This window comes from Vespula vulgaris, chromosome 5, assembly GCF_905475345.1.
Source record: "Vespula vulgaris chromosome 5, iyVesVulg1.1, whole genome shotgun sequence".
In the NCBI taxonomy this organism is placed as follows: domain Eukaryota; kingdom Metazoa; phylum Arthropoda; class Insecta; order Hymenoptera; family Vespidae; genus Vespula; species Vespula vulgaris.
Window position 1 is genome coordinate 7931242 of NC_066590.1, and position 18759 is coordinate 7950000.

The 18759-nt window shown below is 37.1% G+C and overlaps 2 protein-coding genes across 3 annotated transcripts in view; one reads left to right on the forward strand and one right to left on the reverse strand.

Annotated features, from left to right (window-relative positions):
* LOC127063953 (uncharacterized) overlaps positions 1-18759 on the reverse strand; it is a 50343-nt gene that overhangs the window by 19617 nt on the left and 11967 nt on the right. Inside the window, exon 8 of the mRNA XM_050994333.1 lies at positions 3820-4667. The gene's annotated coding sequence lies outside the window, so the exon portion shown is untranslated. The remainder of the gene's footprint in view (positions 1-3819; positions 4668-18759) is intronic.
* On the forward strand, positions 12852-14331 carry LOC127063951 (uncharacterized). Of its 2 annotated transcripts, none has more exons than XM_050994330.1 (2): positions 12852-13667; positions 13768-14331. In XM_050994330.1, the coding sequence occupies exons 1-2, from the start codon at positions 13094-13096 to the stop codon at positions 14253-14255; spliced, it is 1062 nt and encodes a 353-aa protein (XP_050850287.1). In that variant the 5' UTR covers positions 12852-13093; the 3' UTR covers positions 14256-14331. The 2 variants fall into 2 exon arrangements, with proteins under 2 accessions (XP_050850287.1, XP_050850288.1); XM_050994331.1 differs by having other exon boundaries at positions 13786-14331.

The window sequence follows — 18759 nt, forward strand, 5'->3', positions numbered from 1 at the left end:
TCGTAACGGTAATAGTAGTATTAGTATTAGTAGTACCGCTCGTTCAAGAAGGAAGCGGTAAAGCCACTTTAATGGCATATTCACGAACCGTGCAATAAGTCGATGATTTCATTGCCGACTCTACTTTTTCTCTTCCTCCTATTCCTCCTTCTACTTATTTTTCTCGTTTCTCTTCTTTTCCCTTTTTCGTTCCCAGTTACAATTGTATGGTGGGGATAAATGCAAAGGGATAAAGGTTTATCGATGCATTTTCCGAGCAATCGGCGTGGCGGCGACTAATTCGGAAAAAACGACCGACCCGACATGACTTTACCATTAGCGGACGCGTCACTCTAGTATATCGCCTACCATTGTGATTATGCTTCTAGGACACCATAACTCCTCGGCGAAGGTGTATACATGGTCGCGCCCACGCTAAGAAAGAGAGAAACAGAAAGAAGAGAGAGAGAGAGAGAAAGAAAGAAAGACGATGATCTCGAACCCTCGCATCTGCCTCGCGAGTCTGACCTTTGACATCGAAAAATGACGATGAAATTTATTAACTATCTTCCATCGTATTGATTGTGAATTATGGGAGTGGCATGTGTGCTAAGTGCCCGACCACTCTAATGCGTGTCTCTGTCTTCTAATGTTCCTCTTATTACATCGTTTTTCCAATTTAACTATACGAGTATACTTCTTAGGAAATAGAGACGACAATACTTGTGATTTCTATTTGCACGCTACTCTGCGAATGTAAGCCTGTCTATATTGATCCGACGAATTTTCGACAAAAAAAGATTTTTTTCGCGCGAGCGATGATTTTTCTCCCGTTTCTTCTTTTTTCCTGCGGTGACGTAGAAAAAAGAAATTTCGTTAACGACTAATTCGCGATTCGACGGATTCGTTTTGACGGATCGTATTTAAAAAAAAAAAAAAAAGAGAGAGAAATGATAACTAAAAAAGAGGAGTGTACGTAGAACGCACGCGCGCGCACAAACAAACAAAAATGATAGAAAGAAAAAAGAAAAGTAAGAGAAACGCATGGAGAACGGGGCATGGTTTAACGTACGATTTCCTGATTTTCGTAGCAATTTACCGCAATTTGTCGCCCACGTTTAACGCCAAATGCAAAGTGCACGTAGGCAGAGAGCTGCTCGCAGCGATGCAAGCGAGAGCGGTTGGCTCGCTTATATACGCATCGGGGCTCGTACGAGGAGTCGTTCGTTTAACCTACAAATCAGGCTGGTCTTGAGATGGGCGTGGGCGTGTTTGTGAGTATACTCGAACGTGAGCGTCCTCGAGTATGCTCCTTGATCGAATCTCTTTCACCAAAATCGATAGATGATCACGATACGATTCGTCTTATGTATTTTCGAATGCCTTATTGCCATATATTTATGATCTTGGCAATAACAACGAAAACGTACTTCGTCCCGATTTGGAATCTTTTCAGATTACGAATAGGAATCGAAGTGTGGATTTTAAGTTAAGAGCTTTTTAAAACAAGAACGTGTTCGATTACGATAAACGTATAAAGAATTTCTTATTGGTCTTAACCAACGAGACGGATTCCATTTAGTCTACTAGGAAATGGGACACATGTTCGTGTCGCCGAGGAATTCGACGCTATTAATTTAACCGCATTCCGATTATGTCAGCGATCTCCCGCACTCTTATAGAAGAAAGAAATGATTTTAAACGGGCTGCCTGTTAGTTCTGTCTTTCCTTCATGTGTACATATATATATTCACATACATAGAAAGAGATATAATCTATATCTATATTTTACAAGACTTAACGCAATTCTCTTTTCTATTAATTAATAGAATATTTCGTTTCGGGCGTATAAACAACTAAGATGAAAAAATCGTCGAGACGACGAGGACGCCATCGTCGCGAGGAGTACAAAAAAAAATAAAAAGAAAGAGGGAAGGGAAGAAAAAAAAAAACTTTTTTAAAGGAATAACATCAAGGATATATTAGCACGTTACTCGAGTATTTATCCGATGGATCAGCGAAACAAAAAAGTGGTGAAATCATCCCGAGTTAGGTTGATTCTATTCGAGCGACGCGAGTCATCGAGGATCGCGCAATCCTCAAAAATAAATTCTACCAAAGTCGCGCGATCCTCTAGCTCGAGTAACATAACGGCAGAATATTTTGCAGAAGCATTAATCATTCCAAGGATTTTACATTAGCGCGAGTTGGTCTACCGTGTCTCTCTATGGCGTGTCTCCTTTTACCCCTCCACGAAGCTCTCAATTAATGAATACTCCTGGTCTCTTTTAACTTCCGTGCGTGTACGAGAAATACGCTAATGCGGTAGCTACTCGTTAATCATTATTACAACGTAATCAAACGGCGGTAGCGGTGCACAAAATTATCGGTTGGCAAGGTACTCCTTAATAAAATTAGGGATTACGCTTTTCCCCGATACAGTTTCTAATACGGTGCTACGAGCTTGGTGGTCGTCGTAAATACGTTCAATCGGAAAAATCAATCGCGTATAGATATAAATTTCTTTAAATGAAATAGAGAAACGCGATAGATATATTACTATTAAACGTATAGAATCATTCTTTGGAATTTGAAGATCGAATCTTAATAGAACAAAACGATTAAACGCCGAGTGAAGTTTGCCGACCCCTGTTTCCCACCGTTCGAGACGCGTCCAATTACTTCGTTTCGTACGAGTTACTGAACGTCCGCCTTTCTAGACTCGACCATCCATGAAAACGTCGTTCAATGAAAACGTTGACCAAGTTATTGCTCGCAATATGGCGAAATTGCCCGTACCACTCTCGCCAAGTATTCAACGCTCAAGTTTCGAATCGCTCGAGTGTATGTATGAAAGAGTGGAAGAGATACATAGATGGATAGATAAAAAGAGATAGAGAGAGAAAGAGAGAGAAAGAGAGAGAGAGAGAAAGAGACGGAGGGAAAAACGAAACAACTAAATTGGCCGACTACCGTTTGGAGATTTCCTCAATCATTTCATCAGTCAGTATTATCAGGACCGAGCCGTCGGTTCTCGACGTAGGCCGGATCAATCCCACGCGATCCCATCGACGTCGTCATCCTTTTCTCTCTCTCTCTCTCTCTCTCTCTTTACTTTTTCTTCTTTTTTCTATCTATTTAAAAGAAAAGAGAAAATAAGGATTCATTTGGTTGGCGGTCGCGTACGTGGCGTAATTCTCGATATCGTGCCTCGACTAAGCCCGCATGTTTTATCGGCTCACACTCGAGAACCGAACGAACAAACGTTTACTCTCGATTTCTTCGGGTCATCACGAACTACCGTCTTTTGCGAGAAACCTTTCCCTTTCCTAACGAACCGTACCTAGTCTCGAATAAGAATCTAGTATAATAGATCTTACGAACGCTCTCGATCAGTACTCACGATTCTAATAATAGTTTCTTTTAAACCATCGACTCTATTCATTTTCAAACAGATCGGAGAAAAATGCCGAGAAGGAAAAATAAAAGTACGTACTATTTCACAACACTTCTTTTTTCATTCTATAAATACGTAATATTTGCAAAAAGTACCTACGCACAATTTCACAAGACTTCTTTCCAATTCTATAAATACGTATATTGTGCAAATGTCATGTAATTAATATACGTGAAACATATACTTATATACACACACATACACATTTCTATATATCTATAAAAAATGTGCATTAAATATACATCGTTCGTTCGTTCATTCGTTCGTTCATTCGTTCGTTCGCATTAACATTAAAGAGATATCGGTGGATTTATCGAACGAATTAATTTCATAAATTACGCGTACGAACGTGGATCGATGCCCGACGCAAGATACCTACGTACGCGAGTTCTCCAAGTATCCGAGCGAGTCCATTGAGTAGCTTTTTATCTTGTCCCTTCCTCCTTCTTCGTCGGACGATGAATCGAACGAGAGAACTCGAAGAAGACACCCTCTTCCTTTCCTCATACCCTCCCTCTTCTCTTCCTCTGCTTTCGACGTTCCTATCTGTCGTATCCATCCGTTCGACGAGGAGAAGCGCCGATCGAATCAAGTTCAAGGAGAACCCGGCTGATCAAAATGCGAGAAACGTTTTCTATGGGGATACCTCGGATACCAAGCAGGGTGCAAGTTTCCTTAGAAGGGTTGCGTTCGTCTTTCTACTTATCTCCCTTCTTCTCTTTCTCTCTCTCTTTTTTTCTTGAAAAAAAAAGAAAAGAAAAGAAAAAGAAAAAACGACACAAATCTTCGAATAAACCGATCGATTTTACAGGAAAATTCTTAAGCGATCATTCGATCCTGAACGAAATGATATACGAAAAAAATATATTTCATTGGTTTTTTTTTTTTTTTTCCATATAAACGACACGTACTCTAACAGTTTTGAAAGAAACTTCCTTGATTAGACCGGAGAAGTCATGGTATGCGTCATTTTCTTTTCTACATACCTTTTCATTAAGGCAACGCGTTTCCGTAGGAAACAGGCCCTTCGATTCTTTTTGTTAAGACAAGAAATGACATTGTACCAATGCTCGAGTTCGCGGAACGCTTTGCACTCGTTATACGTGAGAGCATTTCACAAAAACTCGCAGGAGAACTTCCGTCGTCGTTGTCGTCGTCGTCGTCGTCGTCGTTGTCCTTCGTTGTCATCGTCGGTGTCGTCGGTGTCGTCGTCGTCGTCGTTGGCGTCGGGCTAAGAACATAAAAGTACCTACATCCGCTCGTTTTATTCGCAAGAGAGAAGAGGAAAAGTCCATGAAACTAGTCTGCCGACGTTCATCATTTCATCGGCGTTACGTCGTCGCGAGCAGAATGAAATCGTGTCTTGAATATCTTTCATAAATAAAAAAAAAAGTAAAAAACAAAACAAAAAGAAAAAAAAAAGGAAATAACGAGCAAAGAGAACGAAGATCGTTGTTTGAAGTCGAGCTCGAACGGGGTTGAATCTTTAAGAGAAAAATATTAAAATAGATCCGACTTAAGATGTTTAAAAAAAGATACGACGAACGAAAAATAAGAGAATCGGTAAGTCCTTAAGATTCGGTTTAGTTTTATCGGATAACGTTTACTCGTAAAAGTCAAACAATATTCTTCTTGTTTTATAAATGTAAGTATAGGGTCATTTTCATAGTTTCATCGAATAACGTTTATTCGTAAAAGTAAAACAATAAATTTTTTCTTGTTTTGTAATTGTAAATATGATGTCATTTTCATGGCCAATGTCGTCAAAGAAAAGTAAGCAAAGGGGTAGTTTGATGGTGACTTGTAATCACTCATTCATCTTAAGTGAAAAAGAAAGTATCTCGCTCGTGCCATTCGTGTCAAACCATCTCAATTTTCTTTTTTTGCTTTTTTCCCTTTCTCTCTCTCTCTCTCTGTCTCTCCCTCTTTCTCTCTCTTTCTTTCTTCTACCCTTGCTAACCACGAATAATGGAAATGTGGCTTTTGCGGTTTTTGCTTCGCCACATCACACGAACGCGCATATTTAACTATCTCAGAGCGTGCCACTGTCGTCTTGACGCGAATAACCGAGGGATGAGCTTGTTACGAACGTTCTCGTTTGCTTTCTACGACTCGACGAAATTATCTCGAGTTCTAGTTATTAATACTAATTGTATCAAGCAAGTATACCGAAATCAAACTTTTTTATTAACCAAAATGAAGTGGAAAAAGAAAAGAAAAACTAAGAAGAAGCTTTCAAAAACTAAAAAACATTCCGTCGAATCGATAAAAATATATGCGAAACGTACGAATAATAATGATGATAAACAACAACAACAACAACAACAACAATTTGTAATTCAGATGCAGATATTCCAAGAAATGGAATAATGGCTGACGTGAATCATCGCTGAGTTAAAGTTTTGTTTACTCTATTAGACATTTAAAAGTGTTATGTCTGTGCCAGTTCGTGTGAGTCAACCAACGTAACAAAGTACGAAGTTCCATGGATTGAATACTCCTCGTAGGAAACTCATCCACTCTCTCTCTCTCTCCCTCTCCCCCTCTCTCTCTCTCTCTCTCTCTCTCTCTCGGGTAGTAGAAACGAAGGGAAGTCGTCTTTGAAGAAGTAGCATGGAGGAGATCGATCGGAAAGTGCTTTCGAGGGGACTGTCGCGGTAGACGTCGTCGACTTGAAGTTGTGAGTTGCGCGACAATGGTTGGCGTGGGCGGCTGCGACGTTCTTCCTCAAAGGTGTTTAGAAATCGAAGAGAGTCGAGGCTCGCCTTGGAGGAGCCACGGAGGAGTCATTGTTTCATCGCCATCGAGCGAACAACGAACAACGATGACGAAGCATCGAGAACGCCGGTCCTATGCCACACGAAACGGCTACTCTTGCACAACGATCCGATTGTTTATAAATTATGCAACTACCTTTCAGTACCATACGGCGCCTTACCAATTCTCCTTCTTTACGATTATGATCCTGTAAAACGGGGGTTAAAAGATATAGATAAGAGAGAATGATGAAAGAGAATTTTCGGAAAGAGTTTCCATCATCGAAAGAGAGCTTCTTCTCTTGACGTACGACTTCCGTTCGATGCATTCAAACTTCAACGAGAACGATATACACACATCCTCGCGTTTCTATTTTCCGATGAGTTACGACTTCCTTATTTCGATAAGAGCGATATGTCGATACGTTGAAAATTACGGTGATGCGATCGAAAGTGCATTTTTGATTGAGAAGAGTAAGGAGGAATAAAGCAACTGCGTAAGATACGTAAAAATTGATTACTTCGTTAAGTTACTCGATTATGTTACAATCAATCGATTGTCCTTTATGTTTCCTTTTTTCTTTTTTAATATCCTTTGCTTATCGGAAATATATAAACGACAATGTTCGAACAATGTTAGTTACTAACTAAACTCACTCAAGACGGACGACATTCCAGACAGACAGGCGAAAGATTATCGAAGTCTAGTCTCCGTAAGAGACGGCGCCGACTTCGCAAGAGGTACCGTAGACGAGACGGAACGGGACGAGACGGGACGGTTCCGGGCTGAGGAAAGACGCAAAAGACCACCTAGATCGGAAAGCACGAGAGCATAGTTCTCGAGCATAGTTCGTGTTAACTTCGTGATTTAAAAGTCTCACAGACCAGACGTAAAACGTCTCGACGAACGAAACGTCTCGCGTTTTAGTCGAGATCGACAATTTTTATCGTCTCGTAGTATCGCCATTGCTTATTCTTTTAGATTCGCCTTTCGATACAACTTTCGACTTTTGCTCTCGAGATACGTCTCGTCGCAGGAGTTGAACGGCCGCTATTCGATGTCGTATCGATGGATGAGGAAATGCAGTAAGTATTTGTTTTCTACGCGGTGAACGAACGAAGAAAGAAAGAAAGAAACGAACGAACGAACAAGATGCGGGACCACCTTGTCGCGAACGTTAGCTTTTAGCGTTCAACAGAGTTTTAGTATCGTTCGCAGGACGCCTCCGTAGTCGTCGTAAAGATCGGGATTTCAGTGTGATGCCAGCCGAGTTTTAAACCGAACGACGAGCGTCGTTTATCAGATGTTCCGTGTACTCCTTCGAACTAGGAAATGCCATGCTTGGGAGAAAAAGAAGATGAAGACGAAGATGAAGAGAAGAGAAAGAAGAAGAAGAAGAAGAAGAAAAATGAGGAAGAGAGAGATAACGGGTCTTTGCTAAATAATTCATCTTCATTCCACATTCACCGATCAACGACGACGACGACGACGACGACGACGACAACAACGACGACGACGACAACATCGTGAACTCGCTTTAAAACTCGAAATCGATTCTACGGAGACTCCACCGAACGTCGTATTTTTTTCACGGTCACGCGAAGAGAGTAGCGAGAGCATTTGTCGGACGGTAAATTGGCTGGCATGCGAGAGAAAGAAAGAAAGAAAGAAAGATAAAAAGGAAGAAAGAGAGAGAGAGAGAGAGAGAGAGAAAGAGAGAGGAAAAAGAGGAGAACCTTCACCGACGGCTCTTGTCGCCCGAGGTTTGCCAGTGTCGAGGTCCGATTCAACAATGGCTCCTCTCCGGAGAGGAGAAAAATCGCCGCACACGAAGCTGCACACGCGCACGTCCAGAGTAAGAGGGAGATGGAAACGAAGACGGAGAAGAAGAAGAAGAAGGGAGAACGAAGAAGACGAAGAAGTAAGTAGAAGCGGCGCGCGGTTACATTAACAAACAATGGCTTGGAGGGGTTCGCGTACGCGTTCATGCTCGAGGAAAGAAATGACGCTTACGCTGCCGGACGAGTTCTCTCCGACGAGACGAAGAGAAAACGCGAAGAAGAAGAAGAAGAAGAAGATGAAGATGAAGATGAAGATGAAGAAAGAAGAGAAGAGAAATCGACGTCGAGAAACGGAAGCCAGCCACCACGGAGTCGTTGAGTCTTCGGCTAACGAGATGTAACCGAGAAACGTTCCTTTAAATCCTTCGAGATGTTTGTAAGCGCGGCTCGTTTTACTCCTTTCCAACTGTAATCAGGGGGAGTAGAATTTTACAAAACGTCCTACCGACGAGAGACGATGTCGAATAGTACCTAGGGAATAATTTGTCTGCGAGAGATGAAAGGGCAAAGGGATTTCGTAACAGATTTTCAAGCTTCTACTTATACGGGATGTTTCAGTAAAAAGCATGGGGGGTCTACCAAAGTAGTCGGGACTCTCTTTCTGTCTATCTTTTTCTTTCTTTCTTTCTTTCTTTCTTCCTTTCTTTCTTTATCCACCTTCCTCACGGTCGATGATTCTTCCTCTTCGTATGTGAGACGCGTCTGGTCCCTTCATTAGAATAATTGCGTAGCGCGGTATGATTAAGTGCTACCTATACAATCTTAGAAGTTACAAGTACCAACTTTTCTTTCTTTCTTTCTTTTTTTTTTTTTTTTTTAATCATTCCCCCCCTATACGAATACGTAAATTACATGTAAACGATTCGCATATATATCTCTGTTTTTAATCATCGTATCATCATCATCACGATCATTGAAATAAATCGATGAAGAATCATATCTTCTCTATCTTCAAGAATATCATCGAATCCATAAATTTGATCGCTCGACTTATCTTCTTTTTGAAAAAATATGAGAAAGCCTCTAAAACATGATACCGTTTATACAGAGGTCACTTCTATGGACAAACTTCTCCCACGCTGATATCATTTCTATTATTATCTGTGTCTCGTGTCGTCGCGAATGACATCAGCTCGTCGTCCAAACCGCGAGAGAGTTAGCGAGCACGAAAGACGACTATGTATGACCCCGAAGCGAAACGGTACGTGGATAACGTAGTTACTTAGTTACTTAGTTATTTCAAGGAGCTTGAAGTAGAGAAGCAGGAAGCAAGCGAAAGCAAGGACTACGAGAAGCAAGAAGACACCGTGTCTTTACGGCGAATGGAACAATGAGAGAATAAGACGCGTCCATTCGTTCAAACGTAACACCACGAGCATTCAAGTTCCCACGAATCTCCTACGTGCTTTCGAAATTTGTAACTCCTCTCTAACAGCGAATGCAAAGAAACAAAATGAGAGCACGTGAAATGATTTAATACGCTTTTACGGACGCAACGATATATCACTGTATTCGCGTTACATTCTTTTAAAAAATTACGATATTGAGTTGTTTTTTATTTATTTTTTTCTTTTTTTGTAATATACGATTATGAAAACATTCGTACAGATAGATTTAAATTCATAATTCGCCCTTTTTATTAAAGAATTTTGTTCGAGAAGAATGTTCGAATGTATTTAGAAAAATAAAAATCGTGAAAGAACGAAAAGACTATTGACTGAAATCAGACTTTTCGTATGAATGTTTCGTAAACTCTAAAACTGGACAAATGTTCCGCGAATAATTATGACAATTAATATTATCATACTATTTTCAAATATTTCGTTTTACGTAAATTAAAATTTGAGAATAAATATTCGCTTTGTCCTCTTAACTATTTACTTGTTTAATATATTCAATTATTAATATGTATCTACCAGTATAAAATGACAGATGGTTAAGCATTAAAAATTTTAGATTTTGCAAAGAAAAAGATATTTTGATTGTGAGATAATATTATTCTATTATAATACAATAAAAACGATCGAATCTTGGAAGAACCGAATCTTCAAAGAAGCATTACACTCAATAAAATGATATGCAATAGAATAGAAACAATCCCAACGATTCAAATAAAAACAAAGTTAAACTTAAAAAAAAAAAAGAAAAGAAAAGAAAAGAAAAGAAAAGAAAACAGAATCTCCAAAAGTATTACACTTGATACAACTCTATGTAATACAAATAAAAACAAGCGCAACAATTCCAATGAAAACAACATTAAGCCTAGAAAAAAAGAACAGAATCACCAAAAATATTACAATCATTCTCAATTTCAACGTGAACACGTTTTTCCCGTGACTCTCGTGTCTCATTGGCGTCGTTTCCGCGATAATTGTGGCAACAAGATGCCACTTGACTCGTGCCACTGCACTCTTTCCTCTCTCCCTCCATCCCTCTCTCTCTCTTTCTCTTATTCACGATGCAAACACTGTGGGAATCCAAAGAAGGATCTTGGAACGAGAAGACCAAGAAGAAGAAGACCAAGAAGAAGAAGACCAAGAAGAAGAAGAAGAAGAGGAGGAAGAGAAGGAATAGGGAAAGGAAGAGAAGGAAAGAGAAGAGAAGCTGGTAAAACAAAATGGTGGGGAGACGAATGCACGGGTGCATCAAACGCGCCGCCCGCACGCTGCACGGTAGGAAAGCGCGTTTCGTACACGAATGGTAATGCGGGGGGGAAACGAGTTCTCGTTCCGTGTGCAGCGACGTAATCGCGTTATCTTAAGGCTCTGGACCGACCAGGCGCACCCGATCTGAAAGAGAGAACGATCGAGAAAGAGAAAGAGGACACGATATCGAACGAAACGTTTTTTCTACATCCACATAAACCGATTCTCAGTGACTTTCGATCAACTAAAATAATGTTTACGTATATAGATATATGTGTATCGAATAATTTGATAATCGTCAATCGTCGATGATAATAATGTGTAATCTTCGCGTGATTTTTCATATAACGAAAATTATGTTTTTAGAAGGATGATAAATCCGATTGATGTCCTGATTGATAAATTCCTATTAATATATATATATTCGTTGGATAATTTGTTTCAACGTTTATAACGTCGAGGTAAATATAATATTGTTCGAGCGAATGTTACATTAGCGAGTAATTATAATTACGAATTAATCGCTCGATTTGAAACGCGATTACGTTCGGAAGGAATTAACTCTTAAATGACATTAAATTGTACGGAATAACGAAATACTTTCTCTCTATCTCTCTCTCTCTCTCTTTCTTTCTGTTATTATTCCCTTTCCAGTTATATTCGTGGATAATCGAGAGTGTAATTTTCCTCTCAACGAACGATGACGATTAACTTCGATGGTAATAACTTGAAATTCCACGATGGAATCACCAACACAGCAGGGCCGTCCTTCGTCCCTGTCATTTAATAATCTTAACGGATCGTGAGAAAGGACTCGGAGCCAAACTCGGATACGAACGAGATTCGCTTACGAAATCGTCCGGTGCGTGTGTCGAATCGATCGAGGACCGCAACCGTTATTCCCTTTCGATCTTTTATTTAATCTTACGCGTCGTGTTAATTGCACAGGAATGAGAATTAGTCGATAATTACCTGCTCGGAATGGGGAGGAGTATAATACCAACCGAGGACGCGTAGTAAGGCCGTTCGTCCATCGGTGTACGACTATTTTTCTTTTTCTTTTCTTTTCTTTTTTTTTTTGAACTGTTCGCAAATTCGATCGTTACAAAAGGAATCAGGTTGAGTGGTATGCGTGCCAAGAGACTGCAGAGTGCGTGTCAACCATTAGAAGACACGACGGAGAAGCTCGTATACATAATAAAGGACTCGTGTTATATAAACTCGAGAAAAAGAACAAAAAAATAGAGAGAGAAAAGAAAAGAGAAACGAAACCATGATGTGGAATCGTCGACGTCAATCTGCGTTCACGCCTCGTTCCAAGGAGTTAATTGCGGTGTAATCTTTTGGCTCCGTTAGGGACTCGCTATTATACGAAGCATAAGAGAGAGAGAGAGAGAGAGAGAGAGAGAGAGAGAGAGAGAGAGAGAGAGAGAGAGAGAGAGAGAGAGAGAGAAAGGCACCTCCTTGAGAAATGGTTTTCTAAATGCTCGATGTGTTTTGTCCGTCATGTCGTACATACAGCTCTATATCGTCTCTGACGTGTAGATTATAAAACGAAACCCTTGATAATGTTCCTCATAAATTAGCCTTTCAAATTATGATGTAAAAAAACAAAAAAGTAAAACAGAAGAAAGAAAGAAAGAAAGAAAGAAAGAAAGAAAGAAAGAAAGAAAGAAAGAAAGAAAAAAGCAAGGGGAGTGGAAAAAGAAAATGCAAGATTCGTAATGTTTTAGAAAAACATGAAAAATGTATAACTTCGCTGAATGCTTTTCAACGCGATCTGTTTTCTCCCACCCTTTTTATCTCTCTATCTTCCTTTCTCTCATTCTACGTCCGGCCGTCGCTTTGTGTGGCTCTTTACACCACAGAGAAACCACAAAGGGGTGTCACTGTCCCATTGCGTGAGATAATGCATCGGCTTGCGTATACTTTTACGCACAAAGGCAGCCTCGCGGCGGGCTTACGTGCCTTTGTACGAGCCCTCGCGTGGTCTCCTTCGTGCGATGCGAACACTGCATAATAATGTCATTGCGGCATACTCGCATACAGGTATAAAATTATACACACAGAAAATATGAGGTAATATATATGTAGCAGAATACAAAGATAACAGAATACTTCTAGATAAAACAATTACTTTTATCAACGTCCGACTGGTAGTTCGACGAGAAATACTGTCGAGATAGGACGTATTTACTAGTGGCTAATAACGAAGAAGTATTATACAATTCGATTATATAAATGTAAAGTGTACAACGTGTACGTGTATTTCGAATTAATTTTGAAAAAGTGGACAATTCCAAAGCGTATCCGACTAAAAGGTTTCACTTTGAAGCATTGCTCCAAATCATAGTTCCATCTAAGCAAAAACAATTTCTAACAATTTCAACTAAGGAAAAAAAATCTTATCTCAAATGGCTGAACAGGTTCCTAATGAAGATCAAGTAATACTGCTCGACAACATTGATGGAATTACTGATAAACAGTACATAGATGTAATTGCTCAAATAATCGGTCTCGATAACATCAAACATATATTACGAAACATTAATGAACCTGTGCAAATATTTCTTAGTGATAAAGAAATAGTAGACAATCTTCTATATTATAACAACATAGTAAACATTGGAATGAACTATCTGAGGATACGTCCGTTAGTTCCAAGATCAAAACGAATTCTCTTATTTGACGTGTATCCAACAATTCCATCCTTTATTATAGAAAGGGAACTCTTCAATTTAAATATTCAACTAACTTCGCAAATAACGTTCATGCAGCAAAATGACGATCCCAATTACGCTCATATATTTGGCTCGAATCGAGAGATGTACATTCGACTCGAGGATGTATTAAAATTACCAGAAATACTTGAGATACAATACAAGGATACAAAGTACTTGATCCGCTTATCAATTGATATAACTACGACTAAAGAAGAACATACCAGGAACTGGGGTGGATTGGACAATGGGAACTGCAAAAAGAAAGGTATCAAATATTACAGACGGGAAAAATAATGAAAGAAATATCACGTGTACTTCTCAATTTAAAGGTACAAATGAATTTGTTACTTTTCAAAATGCTCCAGTAAGAAATTCAATTTCAGATCCTCAACCTAGCACATCGCAAACTGCTGAAGTTATTATACTGTCTCCAGATCCACAACTCTACACCGACTTACCATCGACGTCATCACCATCATTAGCCAAAAATAATTGTCAAAAGGTTCCATCAAAAATGAAAGGAGAAAAAGTAAAGAATACCAAAGTCAAACGTAAAATTTCAACTCCAAAACCAAAACTAAAATATCAAATCTATCAAAACTTACTACCGGCTGAACAATTTATTATGAAGAATACGGAAAGATATGGGAGGCTCCATTTTCAAAATATTTATGAATTAATATGTGATACCTTTAGAAATCCTAAAAGTGTTCTTGAAATTGTTGCGAATTATAGGGCGGATATTCTCACCCTCATTGATTTACTGTCAAACGTTAAAGATTATGTTACAGAACGATCCTTAAAATCTCGAATCAATAAAATAATTGATCATCTAAAAAAGAAAAGAACCTAGTAACAATTACTAATTAAATTTAAATTATCATTACTACTAAATATATGTACATAATCAAATTTATGAGAAAAGGGATTATATATATATATATATATATATATATATATATATATATAATATTCATGCAAATTGGGATAAATTTTTACTAAAGTTTCAAATATGCCATAAACGAAAGAATTTTTAAAGAAAAATACTAAAAATAAAAAAAGAAAAAAAGAAAAGAAAAGAAAAGACAAGAACATTTGATCGGTCGATAAAACGAGCCAAAGAATGCAAAATGATTTAGAACGGTCTCGCTGTACAAATTCTTTGGTATTAAAAATAGAGAGAGAAAGAGAAAGAGAAAGAGAGAGAGAGAGAGAGAGAGAGAGAGAGAGAGAGAGAGAGAGAGAGAGAGAGAGAGAGAGAGAGAGAGAGAGATTATTCAAATCCATTCAAACTATCAAAAGAGTTCCGATTCACGATGCAAGTGAATCCCGACGTATTTCAATCACTTTTAATTCGATTTTCAATTTGGATTGACCGATTTGAAATTCACCGCTACGAATCGATAAAATGATTGATCAATGATTGATCAGTTATTCGAAGAACGCTGATCGAAAAACTGATGATAAAACGTTAATAAAATCACGAAATTCTTTATTGATCATTAATTCTTCCTTCTTTTATTCTTTCTCTTTCTCGTTGGGTCCGAACTATCGATAGTTGTACATTTTACAGACACACGACAATTTTGAATTTTGAATTACGATTAAACGACCTCTCTTTCTCTCTTTCTTTCTTTCTCTTCTCTTCTCTCACTCTCTCACTCTCTAATGTAAACGACGCGTTAGTAACTATATTTCTTTCGAAAGAAAAAATATGGACACGTTGGTTCTGATCGATTTCTATTCGATTAAAATTTTTCCAAACGATTCGACATTCGATTCTATTCGTCTTTTTCTCACCAACGAAAAAGAGAAAGTATTCTTCCGAGCAAATCCCTTTTGCCGGTCCTTTTCTCTTCGATCTTTCTTTATTTTATTTTTTATTTTTTTTTTATTTCTTCTTCTTCTTCCTCTTCTTCTTTCCATTCTTTTTTGTTTTTGTTTTTTTTCGTTCTTTTTATTCTGGAATTCAGGTTTGGACGGTCTAAGGAAATATCGCGACTGGGTGGTCCGTTTCGGTGGCTACATTGAGACGTCAGCGGTACGGTAACTCGGCCGAGTTCCTCTCAAGCTAGCGTGCGTTCGCTCCTGCGAATCGTGCCGACTCTCGAAAGAAGCTTGAAATATCGTGCAAGGAAGAAATCTCTCTTTCTCTTTTTCTCTTTCTCCGATCATTCTTTCTTTTTTAAAGAAAGAAGCAAACACTACCATTATCGATCCCGCACCAACGACGTTTACGTTGCCGAAAATCAAGATCACCCAAGAAGATTATACAGAAAAACGAAACCGAATTTACATTACACGTGACTTTTACAAAAATGTTTCCTTTATAAATATTATCGAAATTATTTCGATTATCGATATTATTAAATTATAATTATAATGTCTTAACAATAATCGAACATTTATATCTATCCGTGAATACGCGAATATCATAAATATACTTATGTATAGATGTATGTATTATTTAGAACATTATTCATTGTTAAGATTTATTAAAATAATAAATATTTATAGATATAATATCTTTAGATCGTTTATGTTTAAAATAAATAATAAAAATATTAAATAATAATAATAAATAAATAAAAAATAATAAAAATGCATACGATAGTAATAATTAAAATAATGCATTTATGTACCAACTGTCCCAACATTTAGCAGTCAAATTCAGATAGCATATTTTACAGATGGAAATAAGAAAAGAAATATTATATTTAGTTAGATTAGGAACGATTCATTACAAAGTTACAAACGAATCAAATTGAAATATGTAACAGCGTATTTTCCTTCGCAAAATAGTATGAATAATGGAACGTGTTTATATTGTCATTTCAAAATATTTTACTTTATTACGCGTGAATACGAGCTTGACATCGATGCTTTATGGAATTTATTGCAGTACAAATTTCCTAAGAATTTTATTTCGTTTCAATAAAAAATTTTTAATTCGTTGTATTACTAATCCTTCGAATTTTCCACACGAATTTTCATGGAATGTTTAGATGGATATACCTACTGATCTGCTTATCGATTCATTCTTCTTGCCTGAGAAATTGAATCGATCGAAAAATACGATAAATCTTATCTTTTAAAATTCATCGTAAGTAAAGATTTTTACCTACGAAGAATTTTAAAAAATAAGATTTAATATCTTAACATTTTACTAGATTACCAGATTTAACATTTCTTGAATCTCGCTATAGAACGACCAATCCACCTGTGATCATAATTTTCATTCGAACAATTTCTAAACTGGTCTATCACAACGAGATGGATCATCGTCTAACTATATCCAACTGTTTTGACAAAACTGTAGTAAATCGTTTGATAGAAATTTTTGAAACAGCAATCCATTCAATCTCTCAGACAAGAAGAATGAATCAATAAGCAGATCAATGATCAGTAGGCATATCCATCTAAACATTACATCGAAATTCTGTGTGGAAAATTTCTTTATCGTGAAATATGGATTATTATGCTTATTTTCCCATACATGATTATTACGAGAATTGAATATACTTCGTTTTATAAAAAGTCGTTTCGTCTGTCCATAAAATAAATTCTTCATCAAAAAAAAAATTGTCCCTTTCTATTGCATTCATATACCAATTACAAAATTCAACTCGTTTCCGGTAATCTGTTGGAAATAATTCTTGAACGATTGAATAATGATAAGCAAATCTTTCATCGACTCTAATAACGTTCTTCAAATCGTGATTCATGATATTTGTAGTTGAGAGAAAGTAATAGAAGTATTATCAAGAAAATTTAAGATTCTTTTTGAAATGTCCTCTCGAAATCCTAGGACCGAAAGAACATCGTGATATTCATTCTTAGATCGAAATGAACCCGAATTGTGTAATAGGAAATGAATATTAATAAATATAGAACGATGTGATACTGTTCTTCCAGAAAATCTACGTTGACATTCTCGTATGATAACTTGGAAATTTCCATTACAAAATCCGTACATGAAATAAATATCCGCGGATTACTCATTTGAAAATACTATTCACTTTTTTTTGAAATATTTCTTGATCTAACAGATATTGAAGTAAAAGTAATAATTACATGGAATCAAGGTAGTAGATGTGATAACAATGCACGGATAAGATAAACACGTTCGATCTTTATTTTCCACGAAGGAAAATAGACTCTTACTTATCTCAATGTAATTATTTATAACTTTATAACTTAAAAATATATTTTTCCTTTCCACTTGTAAAATATATTCTCGTAGTTTGGCCGAAATATAAGTATTTCGAATGTAAGTATTTCGCAAGATCGTTCAAGAAGATTGTACATAAAAATGAAACTTCTTAGCAATTACATTACACGTGACTTTAACAAAAATGTATGAATATTATCGAAATGATTTGTTAAATAAAAATTATAACACCTTAACGATAATCGAACATTTACACGTTTATAAGTATAAAAGTATACTTATAAATTAAAATAAGAATACATTATTTATTATTTAGATTTATTAGAATAATAAATATTTATAGATATGCTTTATATATATTCAATAAATATTAATAAAGTACTATATATATTAATTTTATATATATATATACATACTATTATAAATAAAGTACTATTATATATAACTATAATTATATATATATATATATATATATATATATATATATATATATATATTAAAAAAAGAACACCATACTATCTAAAAATTTATATCGATATCAATCTACAAGAGTACAATCATACAAAACTATACGAAGAGCAATACAGTGACAAGTCGAAAAGAAATATAAGAAAGAAATAAAGACAGAGAAAGACAGACAACAGTGACAGATCGACGATCTACGAGAGCCACGCGAAAGGATCAGGATTAATTCTACGGAAGAGGGAATGATCGAGGGTGAGACGTAGCAAAGAAACTTCGTGCTCGTGCAACGAACTAACCAACGAACGAACCAACGAGACGATCTGCAGTCGAAGCGCATACGGAATACGTGTGCCAAGAGCATAGGCCCTTGCGCGCATCGATCTCGCAATACGGATCACCGCATTATACGAAGCCGCTCTTAAAGCCGCTTTTAAGGCTCGAACACGAGACACGAGGTGCTCGTGACATTGCACTGTCTATGATAATACGACACGCGAACTCCATAATCTGCTCTACCTACGACGATATTCCTGTTTCTACCAGCTCCAAGCGATCTTGAAACTCTCTCTCTTCTTCTCTTTTAACATTCTCTCTCTCTTTACTGTGAAAAAGAGAGAAGGAGAAGAAAATATTCACGATCACGTACACGTAGAATTCTATCTATGAAATTACGACGATCTTTACGGAAAATTATTTCATACTGTGTCTATTCTCTCATCTT

Excerpts from the sequence above, each read along its gene's own strand:
- LOC127063951 (XM_050994330.1), top strand. The coding sequence starts at position 13,094 with ATGGCTGAACAGGTTCCTAATGAAGATCAAGTAATACTGCTCGACAAC. Across the intron at positions 13,668-13,767 it reads TGGGAACTGCAAAAAGAAAG|TAAGAAATTCAATTTCAGAT; the intron begins GTATCAAATATT and ends AAAATGCTCCAG.